This window comes from Eleutherodactylus coqui, chromosome 11, assembly GCF_035609145.1.
Source record: "Eleutherodactylus coqui strain aEleCoq1 chromosome 11, aEleCoq1.hap1, whole genome shotgun sequence".
In the NCBI taxonomy this organism is placed as follows: Eukaryota; Metazoa; Chordata; class Amphibia; order Anura; family Eleutherodactylidae; genus Eleutherodactylus; species Eleutherodactylus coqui.
Genome location: NC_089847.1, coordinates 104,549,317 through 104,572,116, shown reverse-complemented (window position 1 = coordinate 104,572,116; position 22,800 = coordinate 104,549,317). Strand labels below are relative to the sequence as shown.

General features: G+C 41.2%; 1 protein-coding gene across 1 annotated transcript in view; it reads right to left on the bottom strand.

The window, feature by feature from the left end:
* Nucleotides 1-22,800, bottom strand: part of LUZP2 (leucine zipper protein 2) — a 700,384-nt gene that overhangs the window by 88,393 nt on the left and 589,191 nt on the right. The window contains exons 8-9 of the mRNA XM_066584197.1: nt 8,309-8,383; nt 4,894-5,043 (exon numbers count right to left, since the gene is read on the bottom strand). Of these exons, the coding sequence (XP_066440294.1) occupies nt 4,894-5,043; nt 8,309-8,383 (225 nt within the window). The remainder of the gene's footprint in view (nt 1-4,893; nt 5,044-8,308; nt 8,384-22,800) is intronic.

The following is a 22,800-nucleotide window of genomic DNA, read 5'->3' as shown; positions in this document are numbered from 1 at the left end:
AGCTGTATCGCGCTAGACGCCGGTCGATCCTACGCTGATGTAATCAACCAGCGTCGGGTCATCCGGCCAGCCGTATTCCCAACTGTACTACACATGTGTCCGAAGTAATGGACCACAACTTGCGTGTCACTCTTTCGGCGCATGCGCTATAGGTCATCAATCCCCACAAACCAAGCCACGGGATGCGTGCCTTCAATGCATATGCAAAATACAATATGGGACAACCAATCCTAGCCTGAAAGAGTGACACGCAAGTTGCAAGTCTTTCTTACTAAAGGCACTGGAGTGCATGCCCTTAAACCAACAGTTGTTATTAACCAATTTAATTATATCAGCAATGGAGGATATGGAGTTACCGTTCCAGTGTTGGGCGATACTAGATCTGCAGGCGATCAGGATATGCATTATTGGAGTGTGTAAAGTGCTTGGGAGTAAATCTGCATCTATGTTTAGGAGAGCTAAGGCATAGTTAGGTAACATTTGGATATTGGTGATGTTTGTGACAAGCTGGAAGTCCTGGGTCCAAAGATCAGACACATAGGGACAGCCCCACCACAAATGCAGCGAAGTACCATCTGGCGCCCCGCACCTCCAACAGTTTATAGAAAACAGAGGGACCATTTTGGCCCTTTTTTCTTTATTACATGTATTATCAACTTCGTAGAGGGATTGTACAGTGAGATATCAAGATTGGCAGATGATACAAAACTTTGCAAGGTAATTAACACAAGAGAGGACAGTTTACAATTGCAAATAGATCTGAATAACTTTGAAGTTTTGCCAGAAAAGTGGCAAATGAGATTCAACACTGATAAATGTAAGGTTCTGCACATGGGGAGGGGAAATACATGTTACCATTACACACTAAATGAGAGACCACTGGGTAAAACTGACATGGGAAAGGATTTGGGGATCTTAGCTTACTGTAAACTCAACTGAAGCAACCAGCATCAGGCAGCTGCTGCTAAGGCAAATAAGATCAAATTAGGTCTAGGGGCACATGATGAGAACATTGATCTTCCTCTTTACAAGTCACTGGTCAGACCACAGATAGAATATTGTGGACAGTTTTGATCACCCGTGCTCAAGAAAGACATCCGAGCTTGAGAGGGTTCAAGGGCAGGCAACTAAAGTAATAAATGGAATTTGCATTCTACAATACCCAGAGAGGTTATATATTCAGTTTAGCAAAAAGTCGGCTTGGGCAGACCTACTATCTATGTTTAAATATATCAGGGTTCAATACAGAGATCTCTCCCGTCATCTATTTATACCCAGGACTGTGATGGTAGCAAGGGGACATCCTCTACATAGAGAGGAAAGAAGGTTTCTACACCGACATAGAAGGCGGTTCTTTACTGTAAGAGCAGTGAGACTATGGAATTCTCTGCCTGAGGACGTGGTGATGGTAAATTCACTAAAAGAATTCAAGAGGGACCTGGACGCCTTTGTTAAATGTAACAACATAACATGCTATAGTCACTAATTACTTCAGAAGGATCGGTGAACCAGAGAGTTATTCTGTTTTCCAGATTTAGAGCTTAGAAGGAATTTTTTGGCCTAAAATGAGAAAAATTTGCTTCTTCTTCATGTTTTTTCTTTTTGCTTTCTGCTTGATCAACATTGCAGGACAACAGGTTGAACTGCATTGTATCTTGTTTCATCCTAACAAACCATTATGTTACTATGCCCTTAACATGTATGAGTATAGGAGAAAGCAATACTTGGCTTGAATAACACATTAAAAAGGTAAAAAATTAAACATTAAAACTACATTATAACCAGGCTGGTAGTCTATCCTACTACTGGTGTGGAAGGGGAGTCGACCATTGTTAAACTAATCACAGAGTATCCTGCTGCTGTGACCATCAGCAATCTGCTGTTATCCCTGGAAGAACCTGACAGCAATTGTGAATTTTCCCCTGCAGCAACACCACAAGGGAACTCAAGAATAACTTCATTTTTATTTAAATCAATTGACTATCCATATCCATACTATGCATACCAGATCCTCCAGAGTGAGAGACTCTCTTTGTAGTCGCTCTTTTGCTCTAATTAATGAGCATGCAGAATGGTAGACCCCCTTCTATTAACTCGAAACTCCATAATAGGGTATTTCAAGATGGGGTTTCTAAACCAGACAGCAATATTTTAATAAAGGAATAAAATAGTAAATAAATCATTAAGTTAAGATGGGTAAACATCTAAATATAGGGATTTCAAGTCCACTGATCTAATTGTTAGTTTTTAAAAATAATTAAAATATAAACTAAACATAAAACTCTATTTTTTTACTTATTGGCCAATAATATCTACAGTGGGTCCTCGAAGTTAAAATCCATTTACATGAAGCATTCCATGCAAAGATAGATTTTCAGACCTCGTCAGTAATGCTTTGAAGGTGCAATATGTATGTACAAAGTGTCAGTTTTGGTCCCTTATGGTTTACTTGTTGCTTATCAAAGAGGACAGAATTCATAAGCATTCTTCCACTGAGACTTCTACCAATATGTAAAAAATTCCATGCAGATGAATAAATGAATAACCAGCGGTGTGAAATGTGTTTGTGAGCCTGCAGGAAATGAGCAACTTCATTCCTAGTTCATATAAGGTACCTGCTAATTAAATCTGAAAAACAACATTACTCAATCAGGAAATTATTCTGTAAAAAGACTGGATCCTGTCTGTCTATCTGCCTGTATGTCTACAAATGTGGAAGCAAAGTCCTAACAAATTATATCATATTATGGCAAACTCTCATGCAACTGAGGAAGACCCCATTCTGGCGTTGAAACACATTGTTTGATATTTTATGTTCATGTTTCTATTAATAAACAGTATATTTTAATTGAAAAGACGTCTGGCATCATAATAATCGGTACCCAAGGAGTAGTACCTACAGCCTTGGTTTTTGCTTTGCTACAATGAATCATAGAATGGTAGAGTTGGAAGGCCATCCAGGGTCATGTGGTCCAATCCTCTGCTCAGTACACTAAATCATCCCAGCCAGATATTTGTCCAGCGTTTGTTTGAACACTTCCATTGAAGGAGAACTCACCACCTCCCGTGGTAACCTGTTCCACTCATTGATCAACCTCACTGTCAGAAAGTGTTTTCTAATATCTAATTTGTGTGTCCTTTTCAGTTTCATCCCATTTCTTCTAGCCTTTCCTTGTGCAAATGAGAATAAGTCTGATCATTCTGCACTGTGACAGCCCTTCAGATATTTGTAGACAGCTATTAAGTCTCCTCTCAGCCTTCTTTTTTGCAAGCTAAACATCCCCAGATCCTTTAACCATTCCTCATAGTCATAGGGCATGATTTGCAGACCACTCACCATCTTGGTAACTCTTCTCTGAACTTGCTCCAGTTTGTCTATGTCTTTTTTAAAGTGGGGTGCACAGAACTGGACACAGTATTCCAGATGAGGTCTGACTAAGGAAGAGTAGAGGGGTATAATGACCTCACGTGATCTAGACTCTATGCTTCTCTTAATACATCCGAGAATTGTGTTTGCCTTTTTAGTTGATGCATCACATTGTTGACTCATGTTCAGTCAATGATTATTAGTATACCCAAGTCTTTTTCACATGTGCTGCTGCTTAGCCCAATTCCTCCCATTCTGTATGTGCTTTTTTCATTGTTCTTGCCCAGATATAGGACTTTGCATTTCTCCTTGTTAAATAGCATTCTGTTAGTCGCCGCCTAGTATCGGGTTTACAACTAGAATGAAGTACATTTTGATGCATGTCCTAATAGAAGTGCCCAAAAGCGGCTTTTAGGTTAGATAATCTTTATTGAGTACAGAGCTCCACTATGCGTTTCCAATCTATTTTGGATTCTTCCTCAAAATTCCCTTTGGTTTGTATTCCATCATCATAGCATTCTTAATCATTATATGCCACCTAAACATTTGCCTTTCTCATTATAAATAAAATATCTATCTCTAAAAAAGTATTAATATAAAAATACATAAGTAATAAATAACATATACAATGGTAATATACATACATTATTTTTTATAAAAGGTGTCAGTACAAAAATGGGTGCCTTCCTTAGCTATTTTGAATAGCCCTATTGGAGCTTTGAGTAGCTCTATGGGAGCACCCATTTTTGGACTGACATTGTTTATTTAAGTCTTTTATCATGTGTTATGAATGAATTTTTGGATGTTTTTAGATTATAGCATAAAGTGGTGTAATGTATTATTTTTGTATTTTATTAATTTCCACCAAAAAACACTTGTTTAAATATATGATTTGGTGCATGGCTCTGACCCATGATTGTGGTAAAATTTGAATGGATCATGAAATATACAGTATATTAGAACATGGTGTGATATTTGCATATATACCTGATTTTGAAATGTGTAGTGGAAGCTCTAATCAATAAAGACTATCTAAAAAGCCATTTTCGGTGACTTCTATTAGGACCTGCTCCTGAGTATACTCCATCCTAACTGTAGATTCTGATCCCTTCACCTGAATCTCAGGTGTTTGGCTTCTGTGGAGTTGGCAGGGGTCTGAGGATTGTTGTTTATGCCTAGAGTATATAATGTTCTGTATTCCCAACTAACCCAGGTGAGCAGCACTTAACTCATCATTGAATCACTTATTTGGTTGAGTCTTCCCATATTGTGCCTGCTTTCTCTTTTCTTTATATTATAATCTACTTTCAACTAGTAATATAGTATAGCTGATATTTTTCATTTCTTTCAACTACACTATATACAAAATAATTTTATCAACATGTAGCTCATATACCAGTGACATAAAGAGTTTATAATATTGTCTAAACAAAACAGAAAATTCTGGTTCAACGCAATAGAAAATCAGTTAAGTGAATAGCTGCTAATGCATATTTTCAAGGCCCCTAGAAACAAATGATAAGTACCTCTGCGATGGGCGGCTCAACAGTCCCCCTCAAGGATGTCGGTCGCTCTCTTGGCTCTGATGAGATGATGCTTCCAGTGGGTGGCTGATTGTGTAAAACTGATGATAAGCAGAGTTGTACCGTTTCTTTTAGCGCTTTTAGTTGAGATTCCTGGGAAATAAGAAAGTTAAATCAGTTGATATTAGTTACTAATTTCCAGTTCTAGCCTTCAAAAAATAATGCAATGATGTGAATCATAACTGGGGATAAAATTTAAAAAGACAGAGAAACCCCTTTAATCTGACATCACATTATTAACCCCTTCCCGCTCCAGGACGTACATTGACGTCCTGGAGCATCGGGGTATGTATGAAGAGAGGTCGCGGGCGAGCTCTCTTAAACAGCACAGGCGTCAGCTGACACCCGCGGGCAATAGCCGCGATCGGGCGATCGCAGCTATTAACCCTTTAAATGCTGCTGTCAGTACTGACAGCAGCATTTAAATCCCCCAAACGATGTTCGGGGTCCCGTACGGCCCCCCGTGGTGAGATCAGGTGAGCCGTGCAGGTGTCATGGCTGCCGGGGGCCTTCTGAAAGGCCCCAAGGCTGCCTTGAGAGACTGCCTATCAAGCCATCCCCGTGGGGTGGCTTGATAGGCTGCCTGTAAAATGCAGTATGACATAATGCTGTAGCATTACGTCATACTGCAGGAGCGATCAAAGCATCGCATATTGTAGTCCCCCAGGGGGACTTAAAAGTAAAGTGAAAAAAAGATCAATAAAGTTTTTTTACTTGTAAAAAAAAAAGTAATAAAAGTTTAAATCACCCCCCCCCTTTTGCCATATCTATAATTAAAAGATTTAAATTAAAAAAAAAACATATTTGGTATCGCCATGTTCGTAAATGTTTGATATATCAAAGTAGCACATTATTTACCCTACACGGTGAACGTCGTCCGAAAAAAAAAATAAAGAACGCCAGAAATGCACTTTTTCAGTCACCCTGTCTCCCAGAAAAAACGCAATAAACAGCGATAAAAAGTCGTATGTATTCCGAATTGGTAGTAACAAAAATAATTGAAAAAAATTAAATGTCTTCGAAAAAAAAGAGTAGTGTAGTAAGAAAAAACTATACATGTTTGGTATCGTAGCAATCGTCCTAACCCATAGAATAAAGTTATCATGTCGTTTTTGTTGCAGTTTGTGCGCCGTAGAAACAAGATGCACTGAAAGATGGCGGAATGTCGTTTTTTTTTTTTTTCATTTTACTCCACTTAGAATTTTTTAAAAAGTTTTTCAGTACATTATATGGTACTTTAAATAGCACCATTGAAAACTAAAACTCGTCCTGCAAAAAACAAGCCTTCATACAGCGATGTTGATGGATAAATAAAGCAGTTATGATTTTTTTAAAGGGGGGAGGAAGAAACGAAAATGGGAAAAAAAAGGGCTGCGTCATGAAGGGGTTAAAAAAAAGTCTAATAATAATCTGACATGTCATTCCTGCACAGGACTGCAGTCAATGTACAATTAATTGTATATTTATTTTGGGCTTTCTTCTTGAAGGTTCTTCAACCTTACCCCTTTATACACTTTTCTCCGACCATTTGATAATGCAGAATATACCACAATTTGACATCTATCAAGTTCTTTTGAATGCAGATTAAAGGAATCTTATTGAATAGTGAATGAATATAACATAAACCATATACAAAATAGAGGGAGGGGTGCTGTGTTTATTTACGTGTGGATGTTTATAACTAGTGTTGAGTGTGCCAAATCAGTAGAACTCTGTCTCAGGTCAAACTTTGCTAAAAGTTTGGTTCGACAAGAATCTGAACTTCAGGCAGTTTGTTCTGGCAAAAATGGAAGTTCATAAAAACCGCTAAAACTAATATTGGTGGTGATGGACTTTGTAAAACTCCATACAGATGTCCTTGTTAGATTTGACCTAGGGCCGCAGTGCTGCAAGGCAACAGTGCTATCCTCTGAGCCACATCCATTAACCCTTTCCAATCCACTGTCTGACGTCTAAAGACATTCTGATTGAAGGCTGTACAGCTCCGATGCCGGAAGACGTCCAGCAGGGTATTCTTAGTGTATATTACTGGCCGCTCTGTTGTCAGGGGCCTCTCCAGCATGTCCAAAACCACACTACTGGCTCCATCCAGCAGATGGCGCCATTGTATAATGGCAGAAAGACAGAAACCCCTAGGAAACCCTGAATCCAAAATTGGATTGCAAAGGGCTAAACCACCACCACATTCATAGACAGTGTTTAGTACTAGTTTTTAGGATTTTTATGAAGTTCTGCTTCGGTTCGAACTAATTCAGACTGAACAAAACTTTTGATGAAATGTGGTGAAGTGGCCATTCTCCTCCTCTCTATGCCCGCCCCACAATAAGGAGGAGCGTCAATGGAGCTGTTGTATCATGCATGCTCAGCTGCTACTCCATTCAATCACCACAACACTGTGGTGAGTGTTGTGAGACCATAGTGAGGAGGAGTAAGGGATACAGGATCAATGAGGGTCTCAATTGTGAGACCCCCTATTAGGCAATCCGAATATCTTCCTGGATCACTGACCTTCGGAAATAATCAGTGGTTATAAGATGTAGCATTGACTATATAGTGTGATATTTTTACACCAAAGAAAGGCATCCAGGCCCCTCTTAAACTCTTTTAGTGAGTTCATCTCACCACATCCTTGGGCAGAAAGTTCCATAGTCTAATTTCTCTTAGAATAAAGAACCCCCTTCAATGTTGGTAGAGAAACATTCTTTCTGCTTGATGTAGAGGATGTCCCCTTGTTACAGTCACAGTCCTTGGTATACATAGATGATGGTAGAGATCTCTGTATTGACCCCTGATATAAGTATACATAGCTATAAGGTTGCCTCTCAGACATCTTTTTTTAAGCTTGGTAACCCCAATTTTTATATCCTTTCTGGGTATTGTAATCTGCCCATTCCATTTATTAATTTAGTTGAACCCTGATATGTCATTTTTGAGTACCGGTGCCCAAAACTGTACACAACGTTCCATGTTTGATCTGACTAGTGACTTGTAAAAAGGAGGAACATCGTCATGTGCCCCTAGACCTCTTTTGATGCACCCCATGATCCTATTTGCCTTGACAGCAGCCTTCTGACACTAGTTGCTCCAGATAAGCTTACCATTAACTAAGATCCCCAAGTCCTTTCCCATGTCACCATTACCCATTGGTTTCCCATTTAGCGTGTAATGTTGACATGTATTTCCCTGCCCATGTATATAACCTTACATGTATCAGAGTTAAACCTCATTTGCCACTTTTCTGCCCCCGACTTATCCAGATCCATTTGCAACCACATCCTGTCCCCCCTTGTGTTAATTCCATTAATTTATTAATTGACTGTATCTTATAAATATTCCCAAGTCTACTGCAAGTTCTTACATTATCCAGTGATGCTATTTCCATTTCTCTCTTTGCCACTGTTAACTTCTGCTCCAGATCCGTCAGTTGTTGCGCCTGTTAAGGAGAATTAAAGAAAAACTTCAGCCATACCATCAGGAGACACAAACTGCTTAAGCCATTCATTTGGGCTGTAATGCAAAAGGCTGTGTAACTCATAAACATGTATGGCCATTTATAATGTGCTATTTAATTAACTAATTATGAACTCGCAGATGGTAGCTTCGAATCACGGCTCCCTCATTCTCCAGGAGAGTCTATTAAAATGATTTGTACTCTCATAAGTAAACATCTTAAGGCTTAGCATTTCAAAGGAATCCACACATCATCCTCCAGGAACACACCTGCTTTATGGTAATACAGCAATTCTGCATTGTCAGGGATGTAGGATTAGAATACTTGTTTTATTCCTTTGTACATTTATCTGTGTCGATTTTATTTATACGCTGTTAACAATTCTAAGACAGGTTGCCAAACTGGTTGAAACTGAGACAAGCGCATGAAAAATACATATTGCTTACAAGGAGAGGTGGCTTATAAATTTCTCGTAAAATATATGAGTGTAATATATTTTATTAAGTAAATTTGTTGTTTCTGCATACACATGGGATCCTCGGTGCATTGTATATTAGGCGCCAATAGATATTGATGACTATTAATAACTCATAGTGGGAAAGAGATTTATAGACAGTAGTTGTCACACTGGAACCGATGGCTATAAGAGGTAACAAATAAAATCGGATTGCTTGCCTGCAATGCATTTACTTGCAAATGACTCTGGCTATGTTATATATATATATATATATATATATATATATATATATATATATATATATATATATATATATAGTAGATTTGTATGCAATCAAAAATTCTCAAACCTATTTACACAATTGAGAAGCAATAAAAAACTGTATAGAAATTTCTAGAAGAAATTTAGGGAAAAATTTGCAATAATTTATTCTTATTTATACGCTATGGAAATCAATAGTATTGCTTGTAGATAATAAGATGTCTACTGAAAATGATATTCAAAAACAGACTATGTTCAGTTACAGCATGTAAAAGTTCCTGGATATGCTCTACAATATTGTATTGAAAGGGCCATTTTAATCACTTAATTTCCCTCTAGTGTATGTAAGTCAGCTAGTATTACTTTAGTTAGGTATTTCTCTTTAACTAAAAATTCTGACCTCATTTTCCCAGATGGTCATGTGATATCATTCTGTCCTGCTCTGATCTACTTGGGGTTATGTGTTCAGTTTCTAGTCAGTTTCTCAGTCTGTGTGATGCTATTACATGAACCATACCACATAGACTACTTAGAGGGGGACACAGAAACTCTTATTAGAGCCTCCTATCACACAGTTATAATAGAGGAGATCACAGCTCATCCCCCTGACTGTATTCTTATGGTCAGTAGCTTATTTAGGTAAATACAGTATGTAGTGGCAGTGTTTTATCTTCTGCATGGGGTGGTACAGTCAGTATCTGCGCATCTAATGCTGTGCTTATGCATCATACGATTGATGTGAAAGTAACATTAATATGGTGCTTGATAGGTATCAGCCAGGAGGCTGCACTGCATGAAATTGACTGCAATATACTCAGGAGATGTCTAAAGTGAGCCAGGCAATCAAGTGAAGGGGCAGAGATGGAAAATGTGATTTTGACAAACGGGCCCTTTAAAAGAAAACTTCTAGTTCCATATTGCGGAACTGTACTTGGTCAATATACTTATTACAATTATGAGATAAATGCATCATGTATTTGTAATCTGTTTGTTCTTGATGTAAAGAAAATCATCTCACTATACACTGACTCCCTATCAAATTTTTTTGGACTTCTGTATACACATAGAAGCCAAAAGTTTAAAGTTATGGACAGCTTTGCACTGTTTTTCAATCATTGCGTTTTCGCAAATGAAGACTTTTGCCATTGACTTTGATTAAAAAATATTTTTTTTATGCTAGGCACTGCAAATTGGATAAGTTAAAGGGGTTGTACCATTGCCAGACATTTTTTTTCAAATATTGCTGCAAATGTACTAAAATAACAAACTCATCTGTACTTACCCACCCTTTCCCCCAGTCATCCAGCACTGTAGCTACTCAGTCCTCCCCATGTTTGCTTAGCAATTGCTGCCACCTGACCACAACAGTCAATCAGAGGCTGCAGCAGTCACATGCCATTCTCCTGGCATCACTGCCCAGATGCTGGGAGTCATGATGCCAGGAGAATGAAACTTGACCATTGCAGCCTCTGATTGGCTGCAGCAGTCATGTGGTAGCCATTCCTAACTTTAAACCAGGAGGACTAGCTCACCGGAAGAAAAGAAGATTAAGTTTAAGAGAATATCTTTAAGGGTTAAAATGTTGCCATGGAGGTGGACTGTGACTTGCGCCAACATCACTGAACACACCAAAATTTCCACCAAATTTTGGCACATTGGAGCTGAGCATGCTCAGTAGGAACTTTCTAAAGACTGGAGCCTTGGGACCTTTTTGTATTGAGTCACAGAGGAGAGACAGTGCTGAGCAGAGTAAGCTGGAGGTGCTGCTTAAGCTGAGACTGAGAGAGCTGAGGAGCTGCTGCATGTGAGGGGAAGCTACTGGAGCTGCTGAGAAAGGACAGTACCCGAATACTGACTGGCATCTGGAGCCAAGAGTGAGAGAAAGCCAATGTTGTATCTTCAGACCAGCAGGACCCCTGGACAGTGACAAGGATCTATGGAAATTGTGGTAGAGGAGCACTTCTCACCCTGGACTAGTCTAAATAAGTTGAAGTGAGTACTCCAACATGACATAACGTAAGTGAGGCTAGCCTCAACCTGACAATAGCTGTGCACACGGACAAAAAGATTACAGACAGTATGTTAGCAGCCCTGTTAGTAGAGATAGCAGCCGTATTGTGGACACTACCATTGTACAAGTTTCTGATGCTTGAAACCAGGTTATAGACTGTGTTATTTAAAGGGTCATTATAAACAATTACAGTAACCAGCTTTTCTAAGAGACTTTATTGAAGTGTTAACCCCTAAGGGGAGGTGTGTCACTGTGCCATATATTCCATTAGTCAATATTGGCTGAAATGGTGCTGATGATTATGAATATTATTCTTTTGGAATTATTTCCTATTGTGCACATAGTATTGTCCTTAGGATCTAGTTAGCAACAGGTGATTCTAAGTGAAAAGGTTTAATTGTGTAACTATTATTGGCATACTATTATGGGTCATTTCTATTTCTATGTTTAGCAATAAATATTGTAAACTTTGATTACTCCATCTGCTGCATCGTATCCTGAATCCAGCAGTGTACCTTCACCTGTGACCTACGTATAGCTGCTTTTGTTATCTTAACAAATTTACAGCGATACTTAAATAATCATCCCGACAACCTGACAGCCACTTTAAAGTTTAGCAAAATCCATTAGTTGAGTTGAACTGCTCTTGACTGCTCTCGTCGTGAATGAGCATTCTTCCTACTGAGCATATATTACAAGAAGAGATGGGGATGTCCTACATAGCATTGATACAATGGTATTCCCAGCTGTCCGACGACAGGGCAAGGGAATAGGAGGAGGAGATGATCAAGCAGAACACAATGCAAAATGACTACAGAATGCGGCATGCCAGGATAAAGCGATGGAGGGACAAGGCAATTTGGACAGAGAGCAGAGCAAAATACAACACTGCTACAGAGTACTGGATGATAGGGCAAGGGGATGAGGGGAGATGATCTGGGAGAGCAGAGAATAAGCAAACAGGTGTTCTACAAGGTTCAGATTGGCAGGAAGATAAGGGGAGATGGTATGAGAGAGCAGAATATAATGACATAGTAGAACTACAAGGTTTAGTTTGGCAGACGGACCAGTAGCTATCAGAGAGAAGAAGGAGGAGACAGTGATAGCTGTGTAGTATTGATTGGGTGTGGTTATGCTAAACAGCCTCTGATAGAAAAGTGGAGGAGAGGGGGACTCAGCTTGTGCTGTGCTAGTTTATGAAAATAGCTTATCAGTGCTGGGAATGCCCCTGATAAAATCTTGAATGTAGGAGAGCTTGCAAAGCAAGTATGAGGCTTTAGAAACATAGGAAGGATAGCTCAATGCAAAAAAAACCCTAAAAAACAGATAAGTGTATTTTTTCCTCCATTGACTTAGGCAGCTTTCACATGGGCAACAGTGATTTTGCTGCAAGAAAATCGTGGCAAAATGGCGTATCTTTACCTGCAATTTTTCAGTGATATTGCTACTTTTTTTGCGAGAATTAGGCCTTAGTCACACGGGCGTTTTTTCACGCGATTTGCGCATCGCATGACGGATGCGCATGCGCAAATCGCGTGACCGGCGCCGAAAAATCGGCCCAAAAATCGCCCGAAAATCTGCTCCTAGCCGCGTTTCATTAGAAACGGGCCGGAGCTGTCCAGCGCATTGCATTCAATGGAGACGGCAATACAGCGGCTCCATTGAATGCAAGCGCTGCGGGCGAGTGTGGGATGAATTGTCGGGAAGGGGTTAAATATATAACCCCTTTCCTGCAATGCATCCTGAAAAGTGAAAAAATAAAAAAAATGTATGTACTTACCTGCTCCCTGCAGCTGGAGATCCCGGCGGCCGTCCTGCAGTGGGTGTGAAGGGGGTGTGAGTCAGACCTGCCCCCTGATTGGCTCAGCGCTGAGCCAATCAGAAGCAAGTCTCAGTCACACCCATTCATGAATTCATGAATGGGTGTGACTGAGATCAGTCTCTGATTGGCTCAGGCTGAGCCAATCAGGGGCAAGCCTGAGTCACACCCCCTTCACACCCACTGCAGGCCGGCCGCCGGGATCTCCAGCTGCCGGGAGCAGGTAAGTACATACATTTTTTTTATTTTTTCACTTTTCAGGATGCATTGCAGGAAAGGGGTTATATATTTAACCCCTTCCCGACAATTAACCCCGCGCACGCCGGCAGCCCATTGCTTTCAATGGAGCGGCTGTATTGCCGCTCCATTGAATTCAATGGGCAAACATCGTTCTTCTCTGCCACAGCTGTTCCAGCTGTGGCAGAGAAGAATGATTTATCTTCTATATGTTCTCATTGGGGTCGGCGCTGCTGCCGCCGGCCCCATTGAGCGCATATAGAGAAGAGAACAGGAATCGCAGATCGCAGATAGGTGCGATCTGCGATTTCTGTTCTCTAATTTATCGGACGAGCGCATAAAAAGCGCTCATGTGTCCGATACCATTGCAAAGCAATGGTTTTAAAAAATCGCCGGACGCATGCGCATGCGCAAATCGCGGCAATAAACGCCCGTGTGACTAAGCCCTAACATTGCATCGCATCCGCTGGCAAAAAAAAAAAATCATGCGTTAAAATTGCGCGATTTTTTATAGAGAAAGTCAACCGGCCCTTCTAATGTTAAAAATGCATTGCATCGCACAAAAATCGCAAGTTCATGCAATGCGATAAACAAGGAGGCTCCATGGGCTACAAAAAAAATTGTACATTGCGGCAAGATAGAGCATAATGCGATTTTTTTTCTTGCAAGATAGCATCAGAGAAAACATCGCTAATATGAAGGAACCCATTGGAAAGCATGGGCTTCACATGCATGCATTTTTTTTGTGCTATCGCATTGCGGCAAAATTGTACGATTTTGACAGACATGTGAAAATGGCCTTAGTAAGATATGTATTGATTTGTCATTACACAAAGGATTCCATAGCCTTTAAAGGGGTTTCACCACAAAAATATGTTTTTTAGTTAAATCTAACCGAAAATTCTAAACATTTTTTGTATTTACACTTCTTAAAAAAGTGTTTCTATTCTCAGGTATTCCAATATTAGAGTGGTGCCACCTGCTGTCTCTATTTTGTGTCCACCTAAGTAATTGATCCACCTGTTTAGTCTTGCTTCACTCTGCTTTAATGCATAAGGGACCGTAACCACTTGCGTTTTTTAACGCGTTTGTCAATGAGACTTTCCAATGTTAAAAGCGCATCGCAAGTTTGTTCTTTGCAATTTTTGTTTGATGTGTTTTTTACATTAGAAAGTCCCATTGACAATCTCGTTAAAAAAACGCAAGTGGGTAGGAGCCCTAAAAAGAAGACTGAGTAGGTATACCCACCCTAGAACATTTACTGAGGTGGACTGGACACGGAAAATTCTTCAATGAAAACAGCAGGTGGTGCTATTCTAACATTAGTCTTTGGATATCTGTGGGTAGAGATTAGAGATGAGCGAATATACTCGCTTCGAGTAATTACTCGATCGAGCACCGCGATTTTCGAGTACTTCCGTACTCGGGTGAAAAGATTCGGGGGGCGCCGGGGGGCGGGGGGAGGCGTGGCGGAGCGGGGGTAGCAGCGGGGAACAGGGGGGAGCCCTTTCTCTCTTCCTCTCCCCCGCACTCCCCGCTGCAACCCCCCACTCACCCATGGCGCCCCCGGAATCTTTTCACCCAAGTACGGAAGTACTCGAAAATTGCGGCGCTCGGGCGAAAAAGGTGCGTGGCAGAGTAGGTTTGCTCATCTCTAGTAGAGATATTTTTAAAGTGCAATTCTGAAAAAAATGTTTAGAATTTTGGACTAGTTTTAACTGGAAACAATATTTTTCATGGGACAACCTATTTAACACAGCGCTGCGGTCCAAACGACTAATGAGACAGAAAATGTTTGAGATTGCTTAAAATCATTTATTGCATCTGTTCCCCAAAACAGGCAATGCTGAGGAAAAGAAATTGTAGCATCACTCATGGGATGGTAGCTTAAATGCAGCTTTCTAGACCACAATTGGTTTTCTGACTTAAGAGAAATTCCTTCAACTTGCACAAAATAAAATGCTGAAAATTAGGACCATTCATTGTAAAAGTTATGCATTTTTGTAGAATACTTTGTTTAGCAATTCTCTGTCTTTTTAAGATATCCGATTATTCTTATTGTATGAGATATGTCATTGTTAAAAGCTTTGACTGGTTACAATCTCATTTTTTAATAACAGGTGCACAGGCTTAAAATAACAAAACAATACCTAGCTGGGCATTAAAGGGGTTGTCCCGCGCCGAAACGGGTTTTTTTTTTTTTCAACCCCCCCCCCGTTCGGCGCGAGACAACCCCGATGCAGGGAGGTAAAGAAAGCTCACCGGAGCGCTTACCTGAATCCCCGCGCTCCGGTGACTTCTCTACTCACCGCTGAAGATGGCCTCTTCCTCCGTGGACCGCAGCTCTTCTGTGCGGTCCACTGCCGATTCCAGCCTCCTGATTGGCTGGAATCGGCACGTGACGGGGCGGAGCTACACGGAGCTACACGGAGCCCCATAGAAGACTGCAGAAGACCCGGACTGCGCAAGCGCGGCTAATTTGGCCATCGGAGGGCGAAAATTAGTCGGCACCATGGAGACGAGGACGCCAGCAACGGAACAGGTAAGTATAAAACTTTTTATAACTTCTGCATGGCTCATAATTAATGCACAATGTACATTACAAAGTGCATTATTATGGCCATGCAGAAGTGTACAGACCCACTTGCTGCCTCGGGACAACCCCTTTAAGCTTACCTCCTCCCTAGATGCACTTTATACATGGAATTATCCCCCATTATTTGCCTCCCTTAAGTCAGAAAGGAAGAGATGGGATAAACCCACCTTTTAATGGATAGGGCACATTAATTCAGTAAAAATGACAGTTCTGCTCCTCCTTCCTATATCTTTTTAGATGTTTGCCCATAGATGTCCCCACAACCAATATGAAGGAAATGCAACAAAGTATCTTCTATTTTATATGGAGGATCAAAAGATCCAGAATCAAACAAAAAGTTATGCATTACCATAAGCGAGCTGGAGGACTATCAGTCCCAAACCTGAGAAAATACTTCTTGGCAGCTCAGCTATCACAAATCCCTTCCATGTTTGCAGGTTCGGGGAGACCTCTGTGGGCAGATCTGGAGGCTTCCCCACTGGCCCCGGTTGAACTCAAGGCAGTCTTCTGGGACAAAAATATACAACCCACAAGAGTTCAACATCTATCACCGCTAACCTATCAACTTTTCTTGATCTAGAGGAGAAATAAGTTTAAATATTCCATGGTCTCATTTTTCCCGCCCCTGCTATCAGTTATCTATAATCAAGCATTCTGCCTGAGCTCCCTGAGGGACAGTTTTCCATGGTGGTGGACCACAGGCATCATCTTATTATACCACTTTATGACGCTTGGCAAACTCCTTACACCACAACAACTGTCAGAGAAATACTCAATCCCAGAAATTCTATGGTTTGAATTGTGGTGAATAAACAGCTTCCTCCGATCTTTGGTGGGGCCCACTAAGACTCCTATCATCCCTACGGCGTTCAAGAACCTGTATGTGGTCTCCATTGCAGACTGGCCCAATTTCCCTCTTGTATGCTAATATGAACCAGCACTCTTCGGGAGCTAAACTTCCATTCATGCAGCCCTGGGAATTAGACCTAAATATTTCCCTCTCCCTACCCCGATGGCAACATTGCTGAACATTTATCTCAAAAGGTAGTCATCAAGTAACGCTTGCTGAATTCACACTTAAAATCCTACATCGATCCTACCAAGTCCCCTCGATAATCCATAAATATCCCAAATATCTATCCAAATTGTTTTAGGGAATGCAATATCCTAGGTTTGACATCCCATACGTGGAGGACGTGCACAGGGGTGAGGTCTTTCTGGAGACGGATGATCAATCTCATATCTAAGGTCTTGGGTAAATTGTTCCCCCTCCCCCCATCAACCAGTCTCTTGGCAGGCAAACCCCTCAGCTTCAACAACCAACAGCATAAACTTTTGCAACACATCTGCTTGGCCACCAGGATCTACATTGCTTCCCAATGGCTTTTACCTACTCTTACAGTTAGGCTGGTTATTACAAGAACCTTAAGAATGATGCTATATGAAAAGCTGTTGGCCATGGGGGAGGATAAATTAAGCTATTCCTCAAAACCTGGCAACCATGGGTCTCTTTCCTGGAAATATCTGGCCAGAACCAACTTCTCAACGCATGAGGAGGTTAGATCAGACTCATCTTTCTCTCATAAGGAGAAAGGGGGGAGCAGAAATTGAAAGTATTGGGGATATACCCTAGGGTGAAAGCTAAGCTAGGAGGGATGGGAGAAACAGGAAATATAGCACACCTAATATACTTTAATGAGGAAGATGGATGATTGGGAAGGGGGTAGGGGGAAAGAGAGAGAAAAGTTTAATTTGCAAAGGGACATATAATATCATGTTTGGATGTTAAGTGTGTTGTTTATATTCTTTGTGAATTTTTTAAGATACCCCCTGCATGGGGAACTTGCAAAGCCTTTCAGCTTGTTAAAAGGCTAATATTACACTAAAAAATTTTGGAAACAAAATAACAAAACAAGCAGGATGTACCCATCCTCAGCACTACAGTCCCCCAGTCCTCACAGTCTTTCCTTTGGACCAATGTGACCGCTACAGCCATTCAGAGGCCGCCCTGGTCATGTCCCATTCTCCTGGCATATCTACCCAGATACTGTGAAGTACAGGTGCCCAGCTTGTTAGGCTGCTTTCAGACATTGTATGCTAGTTGCAGAATTTAGGTTGAGGAATTGGCAAAAAGAAAATCCGCAATTAAGAAAATGGGTTGCATAGAGGGGATCCTATATTTAGGCAGACATATGAAGTCTTTCCCCTCCCCTCCACTCCCGGTATCCCCCACCCCATTCCACTACCCTTCCCCCTTGTGCTCCCACAGATAATCATGCCATTATTACATTGCCACTATATAAACTACATCAAGATTCAACCTTTCATGCTTGATCAAGAAGGTTCCACTACACAAAACCTTTAAAATGCATTGAATGTTACTGGCCTACATTATGTCTTTATGAATACCCTGTTGTTTACGAATACAAGCTGTGACTTAAATTCCCCTAGACATCTTCTGGCTTATTGAGGACCAACCTTGAGCTAGAGGAGTCCTATCTGGAACAGGACCCCTCTATGAAGTAAGTTCTATTATCATTTATGTTCTCACTATCCAATCACCAGAGAGCACAGATTTTTACTATATTGTTTTAAAAATATAGATCACGTCATTAAAAGTTAAAAAAAAACACTAAAAGTTCTTTCAAAAAGTTTAACATACAAATTTGTTTTAACCCTTTCCAATCCAATTTGTATCCTGGTTTTCCTAGGGGGCTTACTCTTTTTCTGCTGTTATTGCTATCTGCTGGCTAAAGCCAGTACTGCATGAGGTGACACGTTGGATAGGCTCCGACAGCAGAGAGGCTGCCAGTATACAGTAAGAGAACCCCGACGGACGTCTTCCAACATTGGAGCTGTACAGCCTTAAATGATAATGTCTTCAGACGTCAGACAGTGGATTGGAAAGGGTTAAACAAGTCATTTACTGGTGACACGTTTCATAAGGACAATCCTAATCTATATAAAACCATTTCCAAGTCATAACTTGGTTTCCCCTCTATGAGCCAGAACAAGAAGACTTTCTGTAAGTGTTTCATAATCTGATGGGCCTGTCACATTTATGTATAACAAATAAGGCCATTCGTTTGAATATCCAGCTTGTAATGCTATATTTGCCCTGCAGTTGCCTCTGCAGGGGATTGGCTATCTAGATGCAGTTTCATTACGGGGGGTGATAGAGAAATCGGCCTGCATCAGCTTGTTTTAATGGGTTACCTTCTTCACACAGCTTAGATAAAATGAACGGTTTGTTTTCTTTTTGCATTATTTTTTATCTAACTACTGCAAGGCAGCAATAAAACAAGTACTAATGAAATTCACAGATCCCTACAACTGCATATTCAAAACATACCTTATGTAACAAACATATTCTATGGTTTAGAAAACAATAAAATGGGCAAAATAATGTCCTGTTTTATCAGTCCAGTCACAACTATTACTGAGCATTGTGAAAGGAAATTATTTGCAGATTTAATGGTGACAATTCCAATGACACATTTCTTTCTTCCATTACCTTTGGGGTAAATGAAGGACAAAAAACAAGGATATTGAACCAGATGGTTATCTGTACTTAATCTAAAATTAAAATGAAGTATGATGCAATTTATGCAAATGAGAGATTATATAGCTTTGTAAGTCATCACTCATAAAGAACACGATGCTAAGGGCCTTAGGAGAGTTTCTTCTCATTTTCCAAAAAGGCATACTTTTTTTTTTGTCTAAGCTGATGCCGTACAATGCTGATATATATATACATATATATATATATATATATATACACACATATATATATCTATAAATTATTTATTTATTTCTGTGTTTATATATATGTATGTATATATCTATCTATAGATAGATATAGATATATGTGTGTGTGTGCTAACACAGAATAATACTACTACAGACTACAGTGCAGCTGTAAAGTGTGGTATATATATATATATATATATATATATATATATATATATATATATATATATATATATATATATATACACACACACACACACACACACACACATATATATATATATATATATATATGTATACATATATATATATATATATATATATATATATATATATATATATCTCAAAAGGGGTTATCTGACTAAAAAAAAACAGTAGCAAATTTTAAAAACCACTGTTTAGCCAATTCCTCGCCACTCATGCATAGACACTTTTATAGTCACCTTCCTGCTCCCTGTGTGGCCAGGAGTCGGGAATGTGACTAAAGGCTGATAAATGTCACAGTGACATAGTATAGAACAAAAAAGGTTTAGTACCGTGTTAGCAGCTAGAGCAAAATGTAATTGTTCTCAGTAACAGAAACCAAGTAATCTTGTAAATATGATTCTTTTTTTTTTGTATCAGTGGAGAATATGGGAATATGAGAAGCCTAGAGCAGAGGTAACACGCTGGCCTGGTGACCCTCTAACATCAATTTAGAGACCATAAAACTTTCACATCCCTTGTCACTGGACTAATTAAGTGTTTACTGTTCTGCTCATCCCTTTCTGGTATTTATCTAAGTGCTAATTAATCACACCATTTCTGTGTCTTCTTATCCTGCTCTGGAATGCTTTTTTAGTGTAAATTAATCACACCATGATGATCATGTGTTTATTAGAGATGAGCGAACACCAAAATGTTCGGGTGTTCGTTATTCGTAACGAACTTCCCGTGATGCTCGAGGGTTCGTTTCGAACAACGAACCCCATTGAAGTCAATGGGCGACCAGAGCATTTTTGTATTTCGCCGATGCTCGCTAAGGTTTTCATGTGTGAAAATCTGGGCAATTCAACAAAGTGATGGGAATGACACAGAAACGGATAGGGCAGGCGAGGGGCTACATGTTGGGCTGCATCTCAAGTTCACAGGTCCCACTATTAAGCCACAATACCGGCAAGAGTGCCCCCCCCCCCCCTCCCAACAACTTTTACTTCTGAAAAGCCCTCATTAGCATGGCATACCTTTGCCAAGCACCACACTAGCTACAACAAAGCACAATCACTGCCTGGATGACACTCCGCTGCCACTTCTCCTGGGTTACATGCTGCCCAACCGCCCCCCCTCCCCCTCACAGCGCACACCAAAGTGTCCCTGCGCAGCCTTCAGCTGCCCTCATGCCACGCCACACTCATGTCTATTTAGAAGTGCGTCTGCCATGAGGAGAAACCGCAGGCACACACTGCAGAGGGTTGGCACGGCTAGGCAGCGACCCTCTTTAATAGGGGCGGGGCGATAGCCCACAATGCTGTACAGAAGCAATGAGAAATAGAATCCTGTGCCACCGCCATCAGGAGCTGCACACGTGGGCATAGCAATGGGGAACCTATGTGCCACACACTATTCATTCTGTCAAGGTGTCTGCATGCCCCAGTCAGACTGGTTATATGCACCTTAACAGTAACCGCGTTGGTGGTAATGTGGTGGTGACTGCGGACCTAGTAGCACGGTTGTATTTTGTTGGTTTTCGGAATGTGGCCAGGATTAAGTGGGCCGTGGCGGGGGGATGGTGTGGGGGCTCTCTTGTTGTGTCGGTAAAGGTGAAATTCTTGGACTGCCACCAGACGAACCAATGCAAAGGCATTTGCCAACAATGTTTTCCCTGTTGGAGGGGGATGTTTTTGAGGCACTACGTGTCCTCTCCACGTGTCCGTTCCATGTCAGCAATAGTAGCACTCAGGACAGGCCCCATTAACAATTCTGAAGCAGCAGTATAGCGGGAGCGCAGTCTTCGTTCCATGTAAGCAATAGTAGCACTCAGGACAGGCCCCATTAACAATTCTGAAGCAGCAGTATAGCGGGAGCGCAGTCTTCGTTCCATGTAAGCAATAGTAGCACTCAGGACAGGCCCCATTAACAATTCTGAAGCAGCAGTATAGCGGGAGCGCAGTCTTCGTTCCATGTAAGCAATAGTAGCACTCAGGACAGGCCCCATTAACAATTCTGAAGCAGCAGTATAGCGGGAGCGCAGTCTTCGTTCCATTTCAGTAGCTGCAGTATAGCCAAGGCACAAGTTACATTTATGTAGCTAAACTGTAGGCCAACCCCACACACCTTTCTGTACCATGAGTGCAGGCGAAGAACATAGAAATTACTATGATTACACTGTAGGTGAGGGCCCCAAAAAATTGGTGTACCAACAGTACTAATGTACCTCAGTAAAAATTGGCCATGCCCAACCAAGATGGCAGGTGAATCGCTTTGGTTAATGTGGCTTAAGTGGTAACTAGGCCTGGAGGCAGCCCAGTGTAACGAAAAATTGGTTCAAGTTAAAGTTCCAACGCTTTTAAGCGCATTGAAACTTATAAAAATTGTTCTGAAAAATTATTTGAGTGAGCCTTGTGGCCCTAAGAAAAATTGCCCGTTCAGCGTGATTACGTGAGGTTTCAGGAGGAGGAGCAGGAGGAGGAGGAGGAGGAATATTAGACACAGATTGATGAAACAGAAATGTCCCCGTTTTGGATGGTGAGAGAGAACGTAGCTTCCATCCGCGGGTGCAGCCTACGTATTGCTTACGTATCGCTGCTGTCCGCTGGTGGAGAACAGAAGTCTGGGGAAATCCAGCCTTTGTTCATCTTAATGAGTGTTAGCCTGTCGGCACTGTCGGTTGACAAGCGGCTACGCTTATCTGTGATGATTCCCCCAGCCGCACTAAACACCCTCTCCGACAAGACGCTAGCCGCAGGACAAGCAAGCACCTCCAGGGCATACAGCGCTAGTTCAGGCCACGTGTCCAGCTTCGACACCCAGTAGTTGTAGGGGGCAGAGGCGTCACCAAGGATGGTCGTGCGATCCGCTACGTACTCCCTCACCATCCTTTTACAGTGCTCCCGCCGACTCAGCCTTGACTGGGGAGCGGTGACACAGTCTTGGTGGGGAGCCATAAAGCTGGCCAGGCCCTTAAAGACTGTTGCACTGCCTGGGATGTACATGCTGCTCGATCTACGCACATCCCCTGCTACCTTGCCCTCGGTACTGCGCCTTCTGCCACTAGCGCTGTCGGCTGGGA